Source organism: Vulpes vulpes, chromosome 7 (assembly GCF_048418805.1).
Source record: "Vulpes vulpes isolate BD-2025 chromosome 7, VulVul3, whole genome shotgun sequence".
Taxonomy (NCBI): Eukaryota; Metazoa; Chordata; class Mammalia; order Carnivora; family Canidae; genus Vulpes; species Vulpes vulpes.
In genome coordinates, this window is record NC_132786.1 from 108,797,646 (window position 1) to 108,815,785 (window position 18,140).

At 50.5% G+C, this 18,140-nt stretch overlaps 1 protein-coding gene across 4 annotated transcripts in view; it reads left to right on the forward strand.

Annotated features, from left to right (window-relative positions):
- ADCYAP1R1 (ADCYAP receptor type I) overlaps positions 1–18,140 on the forward strand; it is a 60,844-nt gene that overhangs the window by 28,167 nt on the left and 14,537 nt on the right. For 3 of the 4 annotated variants that reach the window (XM_072764655.1, XM_072764658.1, XM_072764659.1), the window contains exons 4-13: positions 306–413; positions 2,772–2,792; positions 3,763–3,807; positions 6,133–6,245; positions 6,878–6,975; positions 7,449–7,581; positions 8,524–8,677; positions 9,112–9,172; positions 9,745–9,814; positions 14,422–14,513. In XM_072764655.1, the coding sequence (XP_072620756.1) occupies positions 306–413; positions 2,772–2,792; positions 3,763–3,807; positions 6,133–6,245; positions 6,878–6,975; positions 7,449–7,581; positions 8,524–8,677; positions 9,112–9,172; positions 9,745–9,814; positions 14,422–14,513 (895 nt within the window). Of the gene's footprint in view, positions 1–305; positions 414–2,771; positions 2,793–3,762; positions 3,808–6,132; positions 6,246–6,877; positions 6,976–7,448; positions 7,582–8,523; positions 8,678–9,111; positions 9,173–9,744; positions 9,815–14,421; positions 14,514–17,395; positions 17,480–18,140 lie in introns of all 4 variants that reach the window. The other variant, XM_072764657.1, reaches the window with a different exon arrangement.

The following is an 18,140-nucleotide window of genomic DNA, read 5'->3' on the forward strand; positions in this document are numbered from 1 at the left end:
CTTAGTGATCCCATATTGGCCTGCTTCTCCCTGCCCTGCAATCCTGCCAGCACCGTGGGGTGGTGTGAGGTGTAAAATCAGGTGAGCGCTCCCTCTCCACCTTGGGAGCTCCTGGAATGACTCAGCTCCTCTGTGAGGGGTCTTCCAGGGATGAGGCCGAGCCCTTCCTCACACAGTGAGCCTCACCTTCCCTCCGTGACACTCTTCCCTCCCCCTGCAAGGGCATGGCTCCCAAGGGTATGTGTGGTGTGTGTGCATGTGTGGGGCTGGGCCTCCTCTCACCATGGTGGTGCTCTTCTGCACAGGCTGCCCTGGAATGTGGGACAACCTCACGTGTTGGAAGCCTGCCCGCGTGGGTGAGATGGTCCTGGTCAGCTGCCCTGAACTCTTCCGAATCTTCAACCCAGACCAAGGTGAGTTTCTCCCTGGGGTCTCCCTAGGCCATGATTGGTCTAGCCTGTTCCTTACACTTGAGGCCCAGGCCTTTCTGGGACACAGGTACCAAGGACCTGGGGCATCCTGCAAGCCAATATTCCCTGTTCCAGAGTTCCCATGCTAGTGAGAGCATGAAGCTACAGACCCTAGTACACACAGGTTGACGTGGAGATGTGCCACATTGTGCCGTCATTGTGTGTGAGGCCAGGCTGTGCTCTTGGAGGTGTCCACATCCATCACTTACCCAGGTTGGACCTTGAACAAGGCAATTCCCCCTCCGTCCCCTGCCCACATTCCCTGCTCTGTCAAATGGCAATGTGGCATCGTGACTGGGGAATTGAGTGGAAGAACACACGTGGTAGCCCAGGCCTTGGCACGTGCTAACGGTCAGTAGTGTTAGCTGGTGTCACTATCACCACACAGGGATGCTCAGAGGCCCAGAGACACACCCAGATATGGACACACAATGAGTCGCCCTCAGCCAGCTGGACACAAGGCACTCCTGTCCATTCTCACATACCCACTTAGATACTAGGTATGGTATCACAAAGAGCTCAGTTTCGGACATGTCTGTATTTGAGGTCTTGGCCATTGTTGAGCTTGTGGAAATTATCAGGGGCCCCAGACAATCTGAGAGTCCTAGAGGTGGGCAGTGGCTGAGGTTCCTAACTCAGGATGTAGGAACAGGGAGAGGCAGGGCCAGAAGGGGGCAGCGGACAGTGCTCTGTGACAAGGACAGGGCCTTAATGACTGCATCTTCAAGGGGAGGGGTCTGAGGAAGAGGGCTTCATGCAGATCTCTTCTTTGGGTATGAGTCTGCTGGGCTCTCTAGGCCAGTTCCCACCTTTCAGCTGGGACCTTGTAGAGTCTTAAGGCTGCTCTCCAGCCCATCTGCACTGCCTCTGGGAAAGGTCTAGAGCTAGCTCCTGCTCCTCCACCCCACTCCTTGTGGCTGTTGAGGGAAGTAGGACACCAAGTTCGGTGGGGCTGGGCTCTAGGCAGGTGATGTCCTAAGAGCTGGCCCACTCACTGCTGAGCCTTGGGCCGGGGCCTTGTTGAGAGGAGGGTGGAGGGCAGGGACTCTTGAGGGGATTAGAGGCATCTGACTCACTTGCGTGGTCATACACAGCACCTTGCGTCCTGGTCCTCAGTTTCCTCTTTCACCTGCCTAAGCCTTAGGTCAGTGTCCTTCTGGAACTGGAGCGCTTCTGAGCTCCACTCCACTATGAGTCCTGCCTATCTCCATCCTCCCACTTGTCTGCGAGAGACAGAGGCACCTTCTCTTTGTCTTCTGGAACCCCAGCACCCATGACTCTGCCTGGAGGGGCAGGTGCTTGTGGGAATTGGCAGAGGGGATAGTAGCCGTATGGGGAGGGGGAGGTGCATGGCCCCACGGAAAACCAGAGAAAGCAGCTGCCCTGCCTCCCCTCCCCTCACTTCCCCTTCTGGGCTTTTAGCCACACCTCCCATCTCTGGACTGGACCTGCCAGCCCAAAAGGAGGGTGGCTTGAGGCTCTCCCATCCTGACACCTGGGGGCCTGGGCGTGCCCCAGCGCCAGACAGGAAGTGAATTTGGAAGAGGAGGCGAACTGGGGAAGTGCTGGGGTGTGGGGTACAGTGTGTATGGAGGGCATCAGATGCCGTGGCAGCCGGTGACTCAGCCACCTCGCTGCCGCATTCCTATGGAAACCACCTTCCTCATTTCCTCCATTCACGTACTCCCCTCATTCATCATTTACCTGAGGTTTCTTGCACATCTGCTTTGGGGCAGGTACCGTGGCAAGACTGCTGCTTTTCAACAACAACAAAAAGAGGCAAAATGAATCAGCAGTGAACTAAGATTTTAAGAAAGGCTTTCCTTCACACTCCGTCCCTCCCTCTGGCAACTGCACCGTGAACATGAACGGCTTATTTACACCTGATTCTTAATGGCTCATTAAGGCAGGGCCCTATAGCATCTGTGTTCACAAAGCTGGATTAGTGAGATTCACCTTACCTACTTAGAAAGTTGAGGATGGCATTTCTCATTCTATTTCCTGGCACCAGGGGCCGAATCTGTTTGCTGCGGTCATTGCTTTGCAGGCTTCTGAAGACACAGGGACGTTGATCTGTCCTCCCCCTCGCAGATGCTTTGGCTCATCTCTCCTTAACTGGGTCCCATTCTGGAGGGAGACGTAGAAGTCTCCGGTGTCTGGTCCACCCCCAGCCTGTAGTCCTCACAGCCCTGGGTCCCCAGCAGAGTTTGGGAGTGGGGAGTGGTGGGGGGCCCCAGTGAGAGCAGACCCAACTTTTGCTCCCTCGTTCACCTCTGCGTTCTCTCTCTTTCTCTGTTTCAGTGTGGGAGCTAGAAACCATTGGTAAGAGGAACCTTGGAGAGGACAAGGCTGCTGATCATCTGTCCATGTGTCCATCCAGTGGGAACCCAGTTCTGACTGCTGGGAATGGTGCGGGTGGAATGAGAGGCTCCTCCAGGACCAGATTCTCCCTTTACCACCTGCCCTTAGCCATCCGGGGAGGTGGGGGACACAGGCAGATGGGGGACACAGCCCTTGGCCTTGAGGTGCTCATGGGCTGATCTGGGAGGATGAGATACACCTGTGGAGGGCATCGTACAGGCCTGAATGTGTGTGTGAACCCACGTAGATACCGACATGCTCGGTGGCCTTTGCCTTGGCATTGAGAGCAAGAGAGACCTAACTGCAGCGTGCAGCCAGGGTAATGAAAAGGTCGGGGGGTGGCATGTCAGCTACGTGTTGGAAACAAGATTTTGAGAACTCGAAAGGAAATGAGGGTTCGTTGCTAGCAGGGGGCTCATCATAAGAAAAGGATGAAGGTGGAATAAAGAGTCAGGAGAGAGGAAAAAATGTCTGCGGATGAAGTCCTGGGCTCCCTTGGATGAGACAGGTTTGGGGCTGAGATGGAGGCGTGTGGACCAAGAAGAAACCCAAGTCCAGGACCCATGTTCCTCTTCCTGCCTCTTTCTGGAAAAGGCCTAGTCATCTTTTTCCATTCCTCTCCCATCTGAAGGCCCTCCCACCTTCCTGACACTATCCCATTTCCACTTCCTGTGGCCCAGTGGGGAGAACTGAGTCATGGGCCATCATTAGCATCACAGAAGTACAAAGCAAGAGGGATTGATGCCCGAAGGCACAGTGTGTCAGAGATGTGTGTGGCTGCCCTGGGTGCTGCAGCCTTTTGGCCGAGACCCCCACCCCTATCCTCAGGACCAGGGATGGCCTTGGCCTTCCAGGGTAGAGAGTAAACCTTGCACAGCTCTGGCATGCTGATGGCTGTGTACTGACTCCTGCCCACTTCTGTGCTTTGCAGATCGAGAGTTCGATTTCCCTGACACTAACTCCTTGGATCTCTCAGGTGAGGGGATAAACCAGGTCCCACCACAGGCTGGCCAGAGGGAGGGCATCCACCGACACATGAAGTTGGGGAGCACCCCCGTTCCAGGGCTGGCATCCTTTCTGTGGCTATGTGATCCTTGGCAGGTCCTTTTCCTTCTCTGGAATTGCCGAGGATTTTCTCCGCAGAAACTTGCACTCACGTGTTCAGATAGAATATTGTGTGCACAGATCTCCCGAAGTCACACTGTGGGCTCCAAGCACAGATCCCCTCGGTTAGGCGGTCCCAGATAGTTTGGGACTCCCATGGGTGCCAATGGTGGTTCTCAGGCTTCCACTGTGACCACCGTCACCTAGTGGGCTTGTTAAAACTCAGATTCCTGGACCCCACCCCCGGAGTCTCTGAGGTCGGGCCTGAGAATGTGCGTGTCTAGCGAGTCTTCCCAGTGAGGGGTGGGATGCTGATGGGCTAGCCTGGGGGGAGAACCAGTTTTGAGAACCAGTGCCCTAAAATCCTATGCGCCTATGAAATCGCTGGGGCAAAAGAGTCTAGTGAAGTGGGCGTAGTCACTGCACGGTTTTGACAGTCTAGAGAGTACTCCATCTTCTGGAGATTTCCATCAGAACAATATAGTGGCAAATTCGTGGAATAGTTCTGAACAAAAAGATTTATACGCCTCTATGCCCACACTGTCTTATAAAAAGAAACGGAGAAAGGGGGAAAATAAAAGAAAGGAAATTGCTTTCACCTCTAGGACCCTTTTTTAAAAATTGCTTTTCAAAGCAGCTTCCCTTTCCTCTTCCCACCACTCTGATGTGGGCAAAGCAGAGAGGAGATGAGGCTCAGGAATGGGAAGGGTCTTGGCCAAAGCCATGATTTCCCCCTGGGGCATGCAGATTTTCAGAGGGATTTGGAATGAGGGTGCCAGTAACAGCCTGACGTGGATTTGCTGGAAACAGGAAGAATTTGGCATCAAAATGTGGGACAAAGCGACTCCTCTCCCTGGGCCTGCCAGGTGTCCTCTGTGTCCTATGTCACAGGACTCTGAATTGGAGAAGTGATGGAGACCAGTAGTCTCCCACTCTGGGCAGAGCTGTCTTCTGTGGCAGGGTCACCCACCCTCTGCTTCTTCCCAGAGTTCCAGGAAGTGTGTTTCTGACTCTCTTGGTAAAAAAGAATTGGCCTGGGATCTTCCAACTCAAGGCGAGGATGCAAGATTGGGAAAGTAGAAGGGTTTCCTGTCTTGGCCTCTGCCCTTGCCTCATTCCTGACCTCCCCAGAGGTGGCCTTGGTTGGAGCTAGAGGAACCTTCCAGCAACATGGGTGCTGGAGGAGCCCCTTTCCTGCAGATGTGTCCCATCGTACACAATTTCCTGGGCCCTGAATCCTGAGAAAGAGCGAACCATTCCTAATTGTCCTACTATGCCAGGTGAACTTCTAGGAAGCCAGTCTGCGAACAGGGGACAGCCTGGGCCGGAGGCAGGGGGGCTGCTTGCCTTCTCCCCTCCACGGGACGTCTGTGGTTCACCCTTATAGACAGTCAGGAGAGGGGAAGATGAAATGAGCAATCATTAAAGGCTAAAAGGCCCCAGGCGGGGCAAAAACCAATCTAGATTCCACTCTGCAGACAGTAAAGGACTCCCTCCCCTTTGGTGTCCTACAAAATGGCCTTTAAAGTCTATCAAAAGGAAATTAAAGTACATTAGTGACAGGAAACAGACCTCTAAACCTGGGAAGACAAAAGTTGTTTTTTTTTTTAAACCTAAATGCACATCTTAATAAGATCTGGCGCTAGGTTAATGGACGTCTGGTCCTTGTTAATCAAGCAAGCCATGCACCCCCTTGGTGGGGGATCTTGCAGCTGCTGGAAGGCGCAGAGCTCCCGGGGGTACGACGACGGGCACTCCTGCTCCGTGGTCACCTCAGGTGATTCCTGGGCCAGGATCTGGGGGCTGGAGTCTGCAGTGGTGATCTCACATCATTCTTTTCTGCTCACTGACGTCTGGCAAGTGCTGAGCCAGAGCCAGGGGAGGGGCTCAGGCCTTTCCTTGGTGAGCATTTGCCAGTTCCAGAAGAGAGGGAGACTCGGTCCCCTCAGCCCTTGTTAAGAGATCAGCGGTGCCTTGTCCTCCCCGATGTCCTTTGTGTAAAGGCTGAGCTTGAGGTCACCGGCATGGACTGTTTTCCCTAAGACAGTGGAAAATTTCGTGAACCTGTAGTTACTATGCTTCCCAGATGGGCATATGGGTTTCTAGAAATTCCCACTTAAGAAGTAATTTTCAAGTAAGAGTTTCAGGGTCCTCTTAAGTCTTTCCCATGCCTCACTGAGATTTTGTTCTACCGCAGACATGAGGGTGGTGAGCCGGAACTGCACTGAAGACGGGTGGTCAGAGCCGTTCCCTCACTATGTAGACGCGTGTGGGTTTGATGAATACGATGAGTATGAGCCTGGGGACCAGGTGAGTGTCTGCCCCCACCCTGGGGGTGAGGCTTAGGAGGCCTGTGACAGCATGTCCCCACCACAGGCCTTGGCTTCTGTTGGGACTCTAGGATCCTAGGCAGCAAATGAGCACCTGCTGTATACCCAAGCCAGACACACAGGGGGCAAGGCCTTCATTCACTCATTCTGGGGCAAGAAGCATCTGCTTTGCTGCCCAAGTTCCTCCAGCCCCCATACATGTCCCCTACCTCCCTGGGTATCCTTCCAAGACGCTTGTCTTTTCTGTGGCCCAGAAACGAGAAAGTTGAGGCCAGGCCCAGCAGGGAGGGCCTCCTGGATACTTCACCGGGCTGAGGCTGCTGTCTGTCCTGATTGGTCAGTGCCCTTGCATTCAGCAAGCATTTACTGAGCCTCTGCAGAGCACAGACACTGAGGGGGCAGTAAGAAGCTCATGGGGGGTGGGGTGGAGGGAGCAGGGTAGTAGAGGCACTGACAGGGAGAGCAAGACCAAGACGTGAGATCAGCAAGAGGAGAAGAAAGGAAGGAGGCGCTGGGTGCTGGGCCCCTGGGGTGGGCAGGCCCTGGCCTCGGGGAGCTCGGGGCTGGGGTAAGCCCCATGTGGGGCCCTGGATATTTTGTACTTTCCTCCAGGATTATTACTACCTGTCAGTCAAGGCTTTGTACACAGTTGGCTATAGCACATCCCTTGTCACCCTCACCACTGCCATGGTCATCCTGTGTCGTTTCCGGTAAGGATCCCTCTCTTCCCCACCAGCAGCATTTGAGCTAAGGCAGCCCACCCTAGCTTGGAGTCCATGCCCTGTCCCACCCACCCCTGCCCTCTCCTCTGAATGTCAGCCCTGGAGGTCCCTTAGAAGGCATGTTGCCCACCCCTACAATAACAGATGGGGAACTTGATCTGAGAAAGGGCACCTGACCTGTCCAGGGCTACACAGCGAGGTAGATGCTGGGCAGGAGACCTCCGTTCCCCACTTCTGTCTTCCTGGTCCAGACCGACAGAGGTCACAGGAAGGGAAAGTCTGGCCTCATGGAATAGTGGAGTCAGGCAACAAAGGCCTGGGAAGGAGGTGGGAAGGTGGGGACCCGCCCAAGACAGAGCCTGGAGTTGGCTCAGAGCAGCCCTTGGAGAGGAGGGGTGGGATGCTGTGGGGTTCCTCGCCTCAAGCCTCGTCCTCCCCCTGCCCCCCGCCTGCTGGCCTAGGAAGCTACATTGCACCCGCAATTTCATCCACATGAACCTGTTCGTGTCCTTCATGCTGAGGGCCATCTCTGTCTTCATCAAAGACTGGATCCTCTACGCGGAGCAGGACAGCAACCACTGCTTTGTCTCCACCGTGAGTGAGCTGAACCCTGGTAGGAAAGGCCTTCCAGGGGTCCCTTGCTGTGACACCTCGCCAGCCAGGTGTTTCCCTGCAGGTTAACGCATTGTCCCCAGTGAACGCAGAAATCCAGGAATGGCCATGAGGTTGCTAGTAACCAGCGAGACCATTGCTTGATGTCATTTCCTGCCTCTCAGTCTGTGTGTGCGTTGGCAGAGCAGATGCAGAACGTGGAGAGGGAACGCCTCTCTCGCTTGTCTGCAAAGGAAACTAGGCTTAGAGTGAGGCTTGCCTGGCCCCTGGTCATTTAACGAACCTGTGACAGAGCTGAGGGGCTGCTTGGCTTGGGTCTCTCTAGACCGTCTCCCCAGTTCTTAGACCTTTGGGGTAAGCAGACACGATAGGTTTTGATGGAATAAAATGGAAAGAACAGCCCAGAGCACAGGACTTTGACCCAGGAGGGCACACATGGCGGGGGGGGGGGGTGGGGGTGGGGGGGGGGGTGGGGGGGGTGGGGGGGGGGAGGAGCTGGGGGACCAGGAATCTCCGCATTGATATCTAAAACCTTCATTTGACTAAGGAGTCTCCTGTGGAGTCTGTGGAGTCGTCTACTCCCCTTACTCCCCTCTCTGAGGGGCTGGAGAAGGAGCAGGAAACTAGGGGGTGAATGAGCCTGGGGAGGTAGAGGGCCCTGTGCTCACCCCACCCCCATCCTTTCCTGACAAATGTAGAGTTGCCTCCGTGGGCAACTCAGAGTCCTAGGATGCTGCCGTTTTTAACTCTTCAAATCCAGGAATGTTGAGTCTTTCAATCCATGGGATGTTTGAGCACAAGCATGCTGGAGCTGAAGGGTCCTCAGGATTCTCCTCGGTTCTGCTGGCCTCGATTTTTCAGGGCTGGGTGGGGGCCAGCAGAGGGGGCTTCATGCTTCCCTCAGTCTCCCCACCCTCTTTGCAGGTGGAATGCAAGGCCATCATGGTTTTCTTCCACTACTGTGTCGTGTCGAACTACTTCTGGCTGTTCATCGAGGGTCTGTACCTCTTCACCCTGCTAGTGGAGACCTTCTTCCCCGAGAGGAGATACTTCTACTGGTACACCATTATAGGCTGGGGTAGGTCACTGGCTGTGGCCTGGACAGGCTCAGGCCTCACGGCCAGGTATGTTCTTGGTCCCGCTGTCAGAGGGTGTTAGGTCAGAGGAGGGAGGTGCTGTCATTGTCCCGCAGCTGATGTCTGGTTCTTGGTTCCTTTCTTGTTCTTCCTGCCCATAGAAAGCCCATAGAAGTTGGAAGGTGATATGTTCAGCTGAAGTTCTTCCGAGAAGTGAGATAGCCAAGGGACTGGGGGATACATGGACCCCCAGGAGGCCCCACTGTGAGGGACAGTTAGGGTCCCCAAGACTCCAGGTCTGAAAGGGAGACCTGCCCCATGATTAGAACCCCCTGTTTGAGTGGTGATAATGGCCCCTGGGAGCCCCAAATCTGAGGAGACCCCAGGGCCTCTTGGCTTTCCTGTTATCACCAGGCTCCTTTTCTTGTCTTCCCAGGGACCCCAACTGTGTGTGTGTCTGTGTGGGCAATGCTGAGGCTCTACTTTGATGATACAGGGTGAGTACGTGCTCAAGAGCCAGGGCCAGAGCCCTGAGTAGGTTCTTACAGATGGGTCTCAGTGGCTGCCCTGACTTCACATTAACTGCCAGACTGTACCCCCATCCTCGGTCCTGACTGCATCCTGATCCCACTGTCATGGACCCGCCCAGTCACAGCTCAGCCAGAACTTAGTGACAACGTGCAAGGTTTCAGAGTCCCTTTCCACTTCTGGGCTCAGCTCTGAGTGTCTATTTTTCTTTTGGGGGAGAGAGGAAGAATATTGAGGTTGAGGTCACCTCCCCACCCCCACAAGCCTGAAGGGGAAACATGGCCATTTGCTCAGGAGCCCATTGGTGATTCTTACTCTTGGGTTCCACTTGCCGCCTTGATGGGGAGCAGAGGGAAAGACCAAGGCACTAGAAGAACTGAAACTGGGTTTGGGTCTGCAGGATGCCTGAAAACTCTCGTTCCAGCCAGCCCCTCCTCAGAGAGCTGCAAGGGAAAAGTGCCAAATGGGGCGGGGGGCATTGGCTTGCAGGCATCCCAGCCCTGAGCTTAATCTCTCTTCTTTCTGTCTGTCTGTCTTTCAGCTGCTGGGACATGAATGACAACACAGCTCTGTGGTGGGTGATCAAAGGGCCTGTGGTCGGCTCCATAATGGTGAGTATCCTTGGGACAAGGCTGGGAAAGAGACATGAGCCTGGGCTGAAAGCAGGAAAAGGGAACAAATTCAGAAGTCACTGCACAAACTGGCCTCCACCTTTTTCGTGGCTGCATTTTATTCTGCAACATGAGTATACAAGTTATGTGCTAGTCCACTAGTGTTAGACATTTATATTTTCTCTTTTTTTTTTCTCGTAATAAAGGATGCTACTAGGTGCAATTCTGTGTGTAATTTTGAGCACGAGCATTCCTTTAGACTAAATCTCTAGAAATGGAATTGCCGGGTTGGAAAGAGAGTACCTCTCATCATAGTCTGTGCTTGTAACGTAAATCATTTAAATTTTTGCGCAGGCTCCTAGGGGATAATGGTAGCTCATTGTTTTAATGTGAATTTCTCCATATTGCTAGTGCAGTGAGGTATTTTTTTTTTCCCAAACACTTATTGGCAATTTGTTTTTATTCTGGTTATTACCTGTTTATTTCTCTCACTCATTTTCTCTTTTGCTTGCTTTGCTCACTTGTCTTTCTAATTGTTTGAAAGGTAGTAACGATTTATCTGGTAAACATGTTGTAAGTGTATTTCCAAGTCTGCATAATTTTAGACAAACTGTCGCGGTTTGTCTTCCTAAATTCTGAAATTTCTTTCTTATTACGGAAGCCTTTTCCCATCCTAAGTATTTGTAGTTGTTTTATAACATTTTTATGGGGTGGATTATTATATATATGTTCTGAATCTGAATAAAGCTAAAGCTTTATTTCTTTGTCTGATCTGAAATGTTATCTAATCTTCTTTAGTTTTTTTTTTTTTTCCCTACCAGTGGATAGACATTCCACCCTCCCAGTTCTTTTTATTAAATAGACCACTGTTTCCCAGTTAGGTTGAAATGTCACTTTATCATGAACATTCTGTGTACTCTACTTGTATTCTATGCTACGTTACTAATCTACTTGTTTCCACGGTGAATGCCCCCTTGTGCTGGTTGCTATAACCTGGTAGCAGGTTTTGGTATTTGTTATGTTAATATTCTTCATTCTTTTTTTCTTCAAGATTTTATTGTATATTCACACTTTGAGGTGAACTGTCAAATAGCCTTATCAGGTTGCAAAAAAAAAAAAAGTGTGGTTGAGATTTTTAGAGAAATGGCATTAATTTTATGAATTAATTTGGAGAAGTGATTTTCTTAAAATGTGGAGTCTTCCTCTCCAAGAACATGGCCCGATTCTCCATTTATGCAGCCTTTTCCATAGAGTCATTTTGTACAGCTTTTCAGTTGTCTTGTTCAGTTTACCTTTAGGGTATTTTCCGTTTGGGTTTGTATTGTGTCTGGGACTCATGCCGTCATTCTGTGTTCTAGTGGGTTACGGCTGGTGCTTCGGGAAACTGTTCGTTTCTGTGTATTTTTTCTTGGTTACCTTTCTAAACTCTCTTAGTAGTTCTTGTTGCTTTTCAGTTGGTTCTTATGGTTTTCTAGGTAGAAAATGACATAATCTTCATGTGAAAATAGTTTCACTCTTCCCAGTCTTTATACCGTTGATTCCTTGATTTTGACTAGGATGGTGTTTGCTATTTAGTTTTAGTTAGTCTTCATTGAATTAGAAGAGTTTCTATTCCCGGCTCGTTTTAGTGTATATTTTTTCAAAATTATGAAATCAAATGTTTTGGAAACATTTATTGGAATGATCCCTTCCCTTAGTGATGAGCTTTTATAATATTCCAAATTTTCTTCTTATGAACAATGCTATAATGGGTATATTCATGCACATGAATATGTCTTTAGAATAAATCTCTAGGAATGGAATTTCCAGGACAAAGGGTATGTACCTTTAACATTTTCATAGATATCAAATGAGCAGAATACAATAATGCTCATTTCTCATGTCTTTGTTGATATTTTGATGATTGAACTATTCACCAATCTTATGGGGGATAAGGGCAGCTTATTGTTTTTGATCTGTTAATGTAAGAAATATTAGCAGATCTGAGTTTTTTTTTTTTTTTTTTGGATCCCAGATGAGCTTTATTGCAAGCACCCTTGGGTGAGGTTCCACAACTCACATGGGGGGGGGGGGGGGTCCGGGGAAGTCACACTGGGAAGGAATTGGTGATGTTCTTTTATTGGGTCGGGGTAGGGCCCTGGCTTGTGCCCCAAAAAGGTGAGGTATGTGGTAGTTAGTGAGCATGGGGCAGGGGACGTGTGTCAGATCATCGCCAAGGCGTGGGTTCGAGTTCATATATGTAAGGTACGTAGTGCTCAGGGCACACGGGGCGAGGAGTAGGTGATTGGCACTTCCTAAACGCGAAGTTCCTGGGTGACAAGAAGGCCCGTTGTGAGGGTGGCGGGAAAATCTGTCATCGTGCCCCGACTTCCCTGCCGGCCCATCATTCCGGCCTCTTTTATATACTGGTGTCAGGGGGCGTTGACTTTGCTCTGGCTACTTCCTGCAGGCAGTGGGGCGCCGTCCTAGAGGCCATCGGAAGTGGGCAGGCGGGAATAGAGCTGTAGGAGGAGTTGGTTAACTGATATTCTGGTCATTTGTCGCAGGCGCTCTTGTACATAACGTATAAGGCAGGGACCGATTAAGGTTAACAGGAGGAGTCTACAGAGGGGCCCTGCCAAGGGGAGAGGCCAGGTCACCCAGGCTTGACGGTTTAAGCCCCAAATAGGGTCATTTTGACACCTTGCTCGGATCCGATCTCTGAGCTCCTTGACTTTGGAGGGGACTATGCCCGACTGGTTGACAAAATAGCAGCACTCCTTGTTCAGGTACAGGCATGTTCCCCCTTTTTCAGCGGTGAGGAGGTCCAGGGCCTGTCAGTTCTGAGGGTAACAGCAGCTAAGCTGGTGACTTGAGTCTGTAGGGCGGTGAGGGAGTCGGCTATACGTTCCACGTCTTTGTTGAGTGCCTGGGAGAGCTCGTAATAGAAGTTAATGGAGGTTCCCAGTCCCGCCGCCCCAGTTGCCACCCCAGTTGTTAGTCCTGCCCCTACTAAGGGGAGAAAAACAGCCCTTTTGCTCCGAGGGGTAGGGAATACTTGAGACGAAGAGTTGTTCAGAGGAATAGATGCTTGTGGTCGGAGACAGAAGGATGAGATCTGAGTTTTTTAAAGTTTTGTTTGTTGTTGTTGTTTTCATTTCTCATATAAAACTTTTTTTTGGCCATGACCTGTTTGTTCTTTTAATGTACTGCCAAATTCTATTTGTTAAAAAAAATTCTATTTGTTAATATTTTGTTTATAGTTTTTGCATTGTTCTGTGTAAGTTCTCTGGTTTTGGGTGTGCGTGTATCTATTTGTATACTTCTTTTATTGTCTGGGATTTGTAGCAGAGTTTTGTTAGCCTAATAAGTAGTTTGTGAGGTCTTCTTTTTACGTGCTCTTAAATAATGAAGTAGGCTATAAATGACATCTTCCCTAAAGGTGTTATGAAACTGGTCTGTAAAGTTATCTGGGCCTGATGCCTTTTGATGCATACATCTTTGATAACTCTTTAACTTTCTCCTGAGGTCGTTGCTCTACTCAGATTTTCTACGGCTTCTTGATTTGATTTTGTTTATTTCTGTTTTCCAATTTTGTTTGATTTTTCTCTTATGTTTTAAAATATCCTGTACATCTGTTGTCTTGTCCTCCTTCTTATCCCTAAATTTGCTTAATTTTATTTTCTCCTTTTGAATCGACTAACCTACACAGTGAGCAGTATGTACTGTGCAGAATTTCTGGTGCTGTTCAGGCACTGGGCTTGTATTGGAGAAGAAGACTGAGAGAACTCTGCCTTCATAGAACATGTGGAAACAAACAAACAAAACCAGACCCCCAAAATAAAGTTTTTAATTGATCAAGTCTACTTTTTCTATTTCTTTATAATGAATTTTTATCTTTATTAATTTCCTTCTTGTGTAAGTTAAATTTGTGGTACTCTCCCCCTAGCTTTTGATTTGAATGCTTAATTATTTTATCTTCAGTATGTATTATTTTTTTCACAAGTTAGTGTCAAGCTCTACATTTTTTTTCTCCAGGCGCTGCTTTGGCTACACTCAGAGGGTATTGCCCTGTGGTTTTCTCTTTGCACCTTGTTTCTATTTATTTGTTCCCTATCCTCCCCTTTTCTCACTGTTTAGAGAGATTTTGTTCCCTGATCTTTCTCTGAAGGTAAATGCTGTTATTGCCATTCCCAGACAGTCCTTTAATTAATAATGCTTTTGGTTGTCCATTCTGGTTCCCCGTGTTCCATTACTCTGAACTTGGAGTTTCTCCAGAGGACAGTTCTCACCTCTGCAGGAGCCTCTTCTCTATCTGTTTGGCATTGTTTTCCAACACCCTGATCCTATTTGCTCTTACAGAAATTGCCTACTTTTCCAGCTCACTCATGATAATTTTTCCTGTTCCTCAGTACCCCTATGACATTCTTTTTCTTCTATCTTTTCTGTCATTCTAGCAATAGTAAGTGGGGAGGCAAATGAGTGTTCTGATGCTGCCATCTTGGATTATTGGGATTTGGACTGGATTGGGGAGGGTCCTGTTGCAGCAAGAACAGTCTATGCAGAGGTAGGGGTATGGAAAGTCCTTGCCCAGAATCATTTCTATCTACTTTTTCTTTGCTCTTCAGGTTAACTTTGTGCTCTTCATTGGCATCATTGTCATCCTTGTGCAGAAACTTCAGTCTCCGGACATGGGAGGCAATGAGTCCAGCATCTACTTGTAAGTACCATTGTGAATGCCATAGTCACTTCCAGCAGTTGTGTGGGCCCTGCACTCAGGTCATAGGAGAGGGCCTAGGTTTTGCTGACAGGGTAAACTAGCAGGGGCATTTGCAAGATTTCTTTCTGATTAAAGCGCCTTTAAAATGTAGTTGTCTGCCCATCCTCCAGTCAACCCAGTTGCTGATCTGCATGATTACATGTCAGGGAAGAGAGTGAGAAGATGAGATGGTCAGATCTTCTGTCACTTTAGGAAAATCAAGATGGGAAACACTTGATTCCTTAGAGTAATTAGGGTCTTAGTTGTTTAGCAGTTGGATTTCCTTGGAGGATCTTGCTTCTGCGGGAAGTTTGTGAATGCCACTGGATGCACTGTTGCCTGATGTCCCACCACCAGCCAAGAGTGTACAAGTTGCTCAGCCCCTACTAGTGAGCCAGGTGGACATTCTTGCTGGTCTGGATATTGGAAGGGGGGAATCCTTTCTCTTCTCCACCTTCTTTCAGGGCCGCTCTATCTCTAGGTCTGGTCTTCCTCCTGCAATTCCCTTCTCCCTGAGCAGAGGGACAGGTGATATGTTTGAGATTGAGGGGATTTGCAGGCAACCTTTACACCATTGAGCATAGGGTTTTCTCCACTTTCATGGCCATTTGGCTTGTTTCCTACGAGTGTTTTTGCAGTCATGTCCCTAACAGCTTGTCCCACTTGCTCTGTCACCCCTCCTCCAGTCCTCCACCTGTTCTGAATCAGACTAAGAACTTCCTGTTTCACTCCTCTTGCTTCATGATCAGGAGAATGGCCAGCTGGGTGTGTGTTCTGATGATGGGGAGGAAGGTCGAGTCCCCTGTGGTTGGCTGGAAGGGCTAGAGAGGCACAGGACTTTGGAGAGCAGTCCCTGGGGTCTATCCATGGGCAGTAGAATCCATATGTGTTGCCTCCTCAGTTTTTTAAGAAGAGGGCAGGTTAGAAGGAGCCAAAGTCTTCTCATGGCATTAGTGGGGGATGGGTCCTGCCTTCATCAGAGACCCCAACCCAGGGTTCAGAACCTTGATGGCTGCCAGTGGACAAGTGGAACAGCAGAGAGACTGCAGCAGAGGGTTCTCCCCACCTGACCATTGTGCTGGGTGGAAAGAGAGGCAGGACAGTTGAGATCCTTCTGCTCCTTGGGGCTTCCTCAGGGAGGCGGAGTTTTCCCTTGATTTGTGTGTTAACTTGGGCACCTCCCCTTGTGGAAGTCCTTCCTGTGGGAGCAGAGGATCTGCACAGGGCCTGAGATGGTCAGCCTTGTTTTCCCTGAATTTAAGAGGATTACATTACATTGGAAGGGACCCTCCACCTATTTTTTTGCTATCCATTTACTGTATTTTTTCCCCCATGTTTTTGCAAGTTTTTTGCCAACCCGTGTTTGTATGTATGTGTTTTGTCGTCAAAAATTGTTCATACATGTAAGTCATAAAGTCTCTGAGGCCTTACACTGGGGGGCCAGTGGGGTTGGCTCCCTGCAACTAACTGCCCTCAAGGGATCATCCCTGCCTTAGTGTCCAGGACCCACAAAACAGGGCCTTCCTGCTCCCTTCACCTCCCCGTCTGACGTCAGCACTCCTGCCCTTGTGTCTGGCCCAGGATGGACTGCTCAGAGGCCTTTTGGCTCCCACACAGTTGTTTCAGAGATCTGAAGCTAGCAGTAGTGAAGGTGGCCTCTTCTCTCCTTTAAGCTCATGCCTTGGATCCCCCCACCACCCCCTCTCTGCTTCCTGGTAGGAAGTGTTTCTTTCTTTGTGGTTCCTGGGATCTCTTCTCTGGGAGGCTCTCCCTGCTTCCCCTCACCTGGCCTGTGCAGGGACGTATACAGGGACCCAGCTGCAGCCTAAAAAAGGCCCCGATGCCACCCCTTCAGTGACCCCGACACACACTTCAGCTCAGACATCTTGTCCCAGGCAGCAAGAAGCCCTGGGGTCTGGCGAGAGGGAAGCAGGTGGCGGAGCTTTCAGGTTACCACAGACTGGAGTCCTGTCCAGCCTTCCTAAGGCATAGACAACTATTTGTCAAGGTGCTTTATACATTTAAGTACAAGTATTTAAAGAACCAGCTAGTTGGTTTGCTTCTGTTGTGTAAAAAAAATCCCCTTGCTACCTCTGCACATCCTCTTCTTAGAGAAAACCTGTGCTAGTCTCAAGCCCCAGAGATGAAAAAGTCAGATGTGGTCTGTAAGCCCGGGGGAGTGCTGATGCGGGATACGGGACCATTTCTATTCCAGTAAACATAGCAACATATTTGAGCATTTGCAGGGTCAGGGCGACCCTGTTGGTGGGAAGTGAGGGATAATCAGAGTGACCGTGCTGCTGGGGACTGCAGAGCTTCTAGCAACACTTGCCACTCAGTCCACACACATTTCGTGCTCGTAAACATCCAGTAAATCTGGTGGGCTGAGTAACCAACTGTTCAGTATTATCCTCATTTTGCAACTGAGGGAACTAGTTGTCAGTGAAGTGAAATGAATCCAGGAGGAATTAGTGAAGCCATAGCTCCGGTACAGCAGGCCCTTGGCTCTGAGCTTGACTGCACGTCTATCCTGTCGCCAAGGAAGTTACAGATGAAAGATGGTGTTAAATAAGCATATAAACAAAGCTTCCTGGAAGAAGAGGCCCCGATAGGATCCAGCCTTGTCGAGAGCTACCCCACCTGGAGTGCTTTGGGTTGGGAGGGAGGTGTCTGCTGTAGGGGAGGGGAGATTATGGGGGGGATGGGAAGGGGCAGGACCTGGTGGGAGAAGAGATTTCAGGACTGTGCCCAAGTCCCCTTGGGCCACCAGAGTTATATGTGGGGCTGAGCAGCCCCTTCTGATCTGCCCACAACAGCTTTCTGGTTTTTTCCTCTGTTTCCAGAACAAATTTAAGCCTGGGAGTCCCCAAGAAAGCCCGAGAGGACCCCCTGCCTGTGCCCTCAGACCAGCATTCACTCCCTTTCCTGTAGGTTGGTTCCAGTTGCTCAGATGATAAGGGTTTGAGACATCGCTTCTATTGGGGCTTGGACCCCTGCAGGGGGCAGTGGCCCTGAGCCACCCACACTCACTCTGAGGAGCTGGCATCAGGACTTGGGCAATGGCCAGGCGTGGAGTGTGGGCCTGGGTCGGGGCTTAGCATGTGCTCTGGCTCCATTTGGTCTGGGGTGGGGGTTAGGGCTCAGCCTGAGGCGGGGGCCAGGGTTAGTCTGCCCTTCCCTGCCCTTAGCTCTGTGACAAGCCAGCTGGCTCAGAAAGGGGAGGGTGAGGTTCCGCGAGGGCATCAGTTGTGCTGAGACCACCTTCAGTTGCTGGCTTTCCTCCTGGTGGCCTCCGCATTGCAGGATGGGCTTTGGAAGCTGCCTCTCGGGTCTGGGGTGGGGGAGGGAAGCCCTTGGGGACCTTGCAGAGCAGATCTGCACGGCCCCTTGGGGTAAAGGAGGGAGAAGAGAACAGACATTGTGATGTTGGCAGGGCTGTGACACCCAGTGTCTGAGCGACCGCTCCACCTCCAAAGATGAACTCCGTCGTGGCAAAAGTGCAGTCAGGAAGCTTCCAACTCCCACGGGGCTCCATCTTCCACTTCCAGAGCACCCCTCCCCTGTCTGGCAGCACCCGTGTCCTCACAA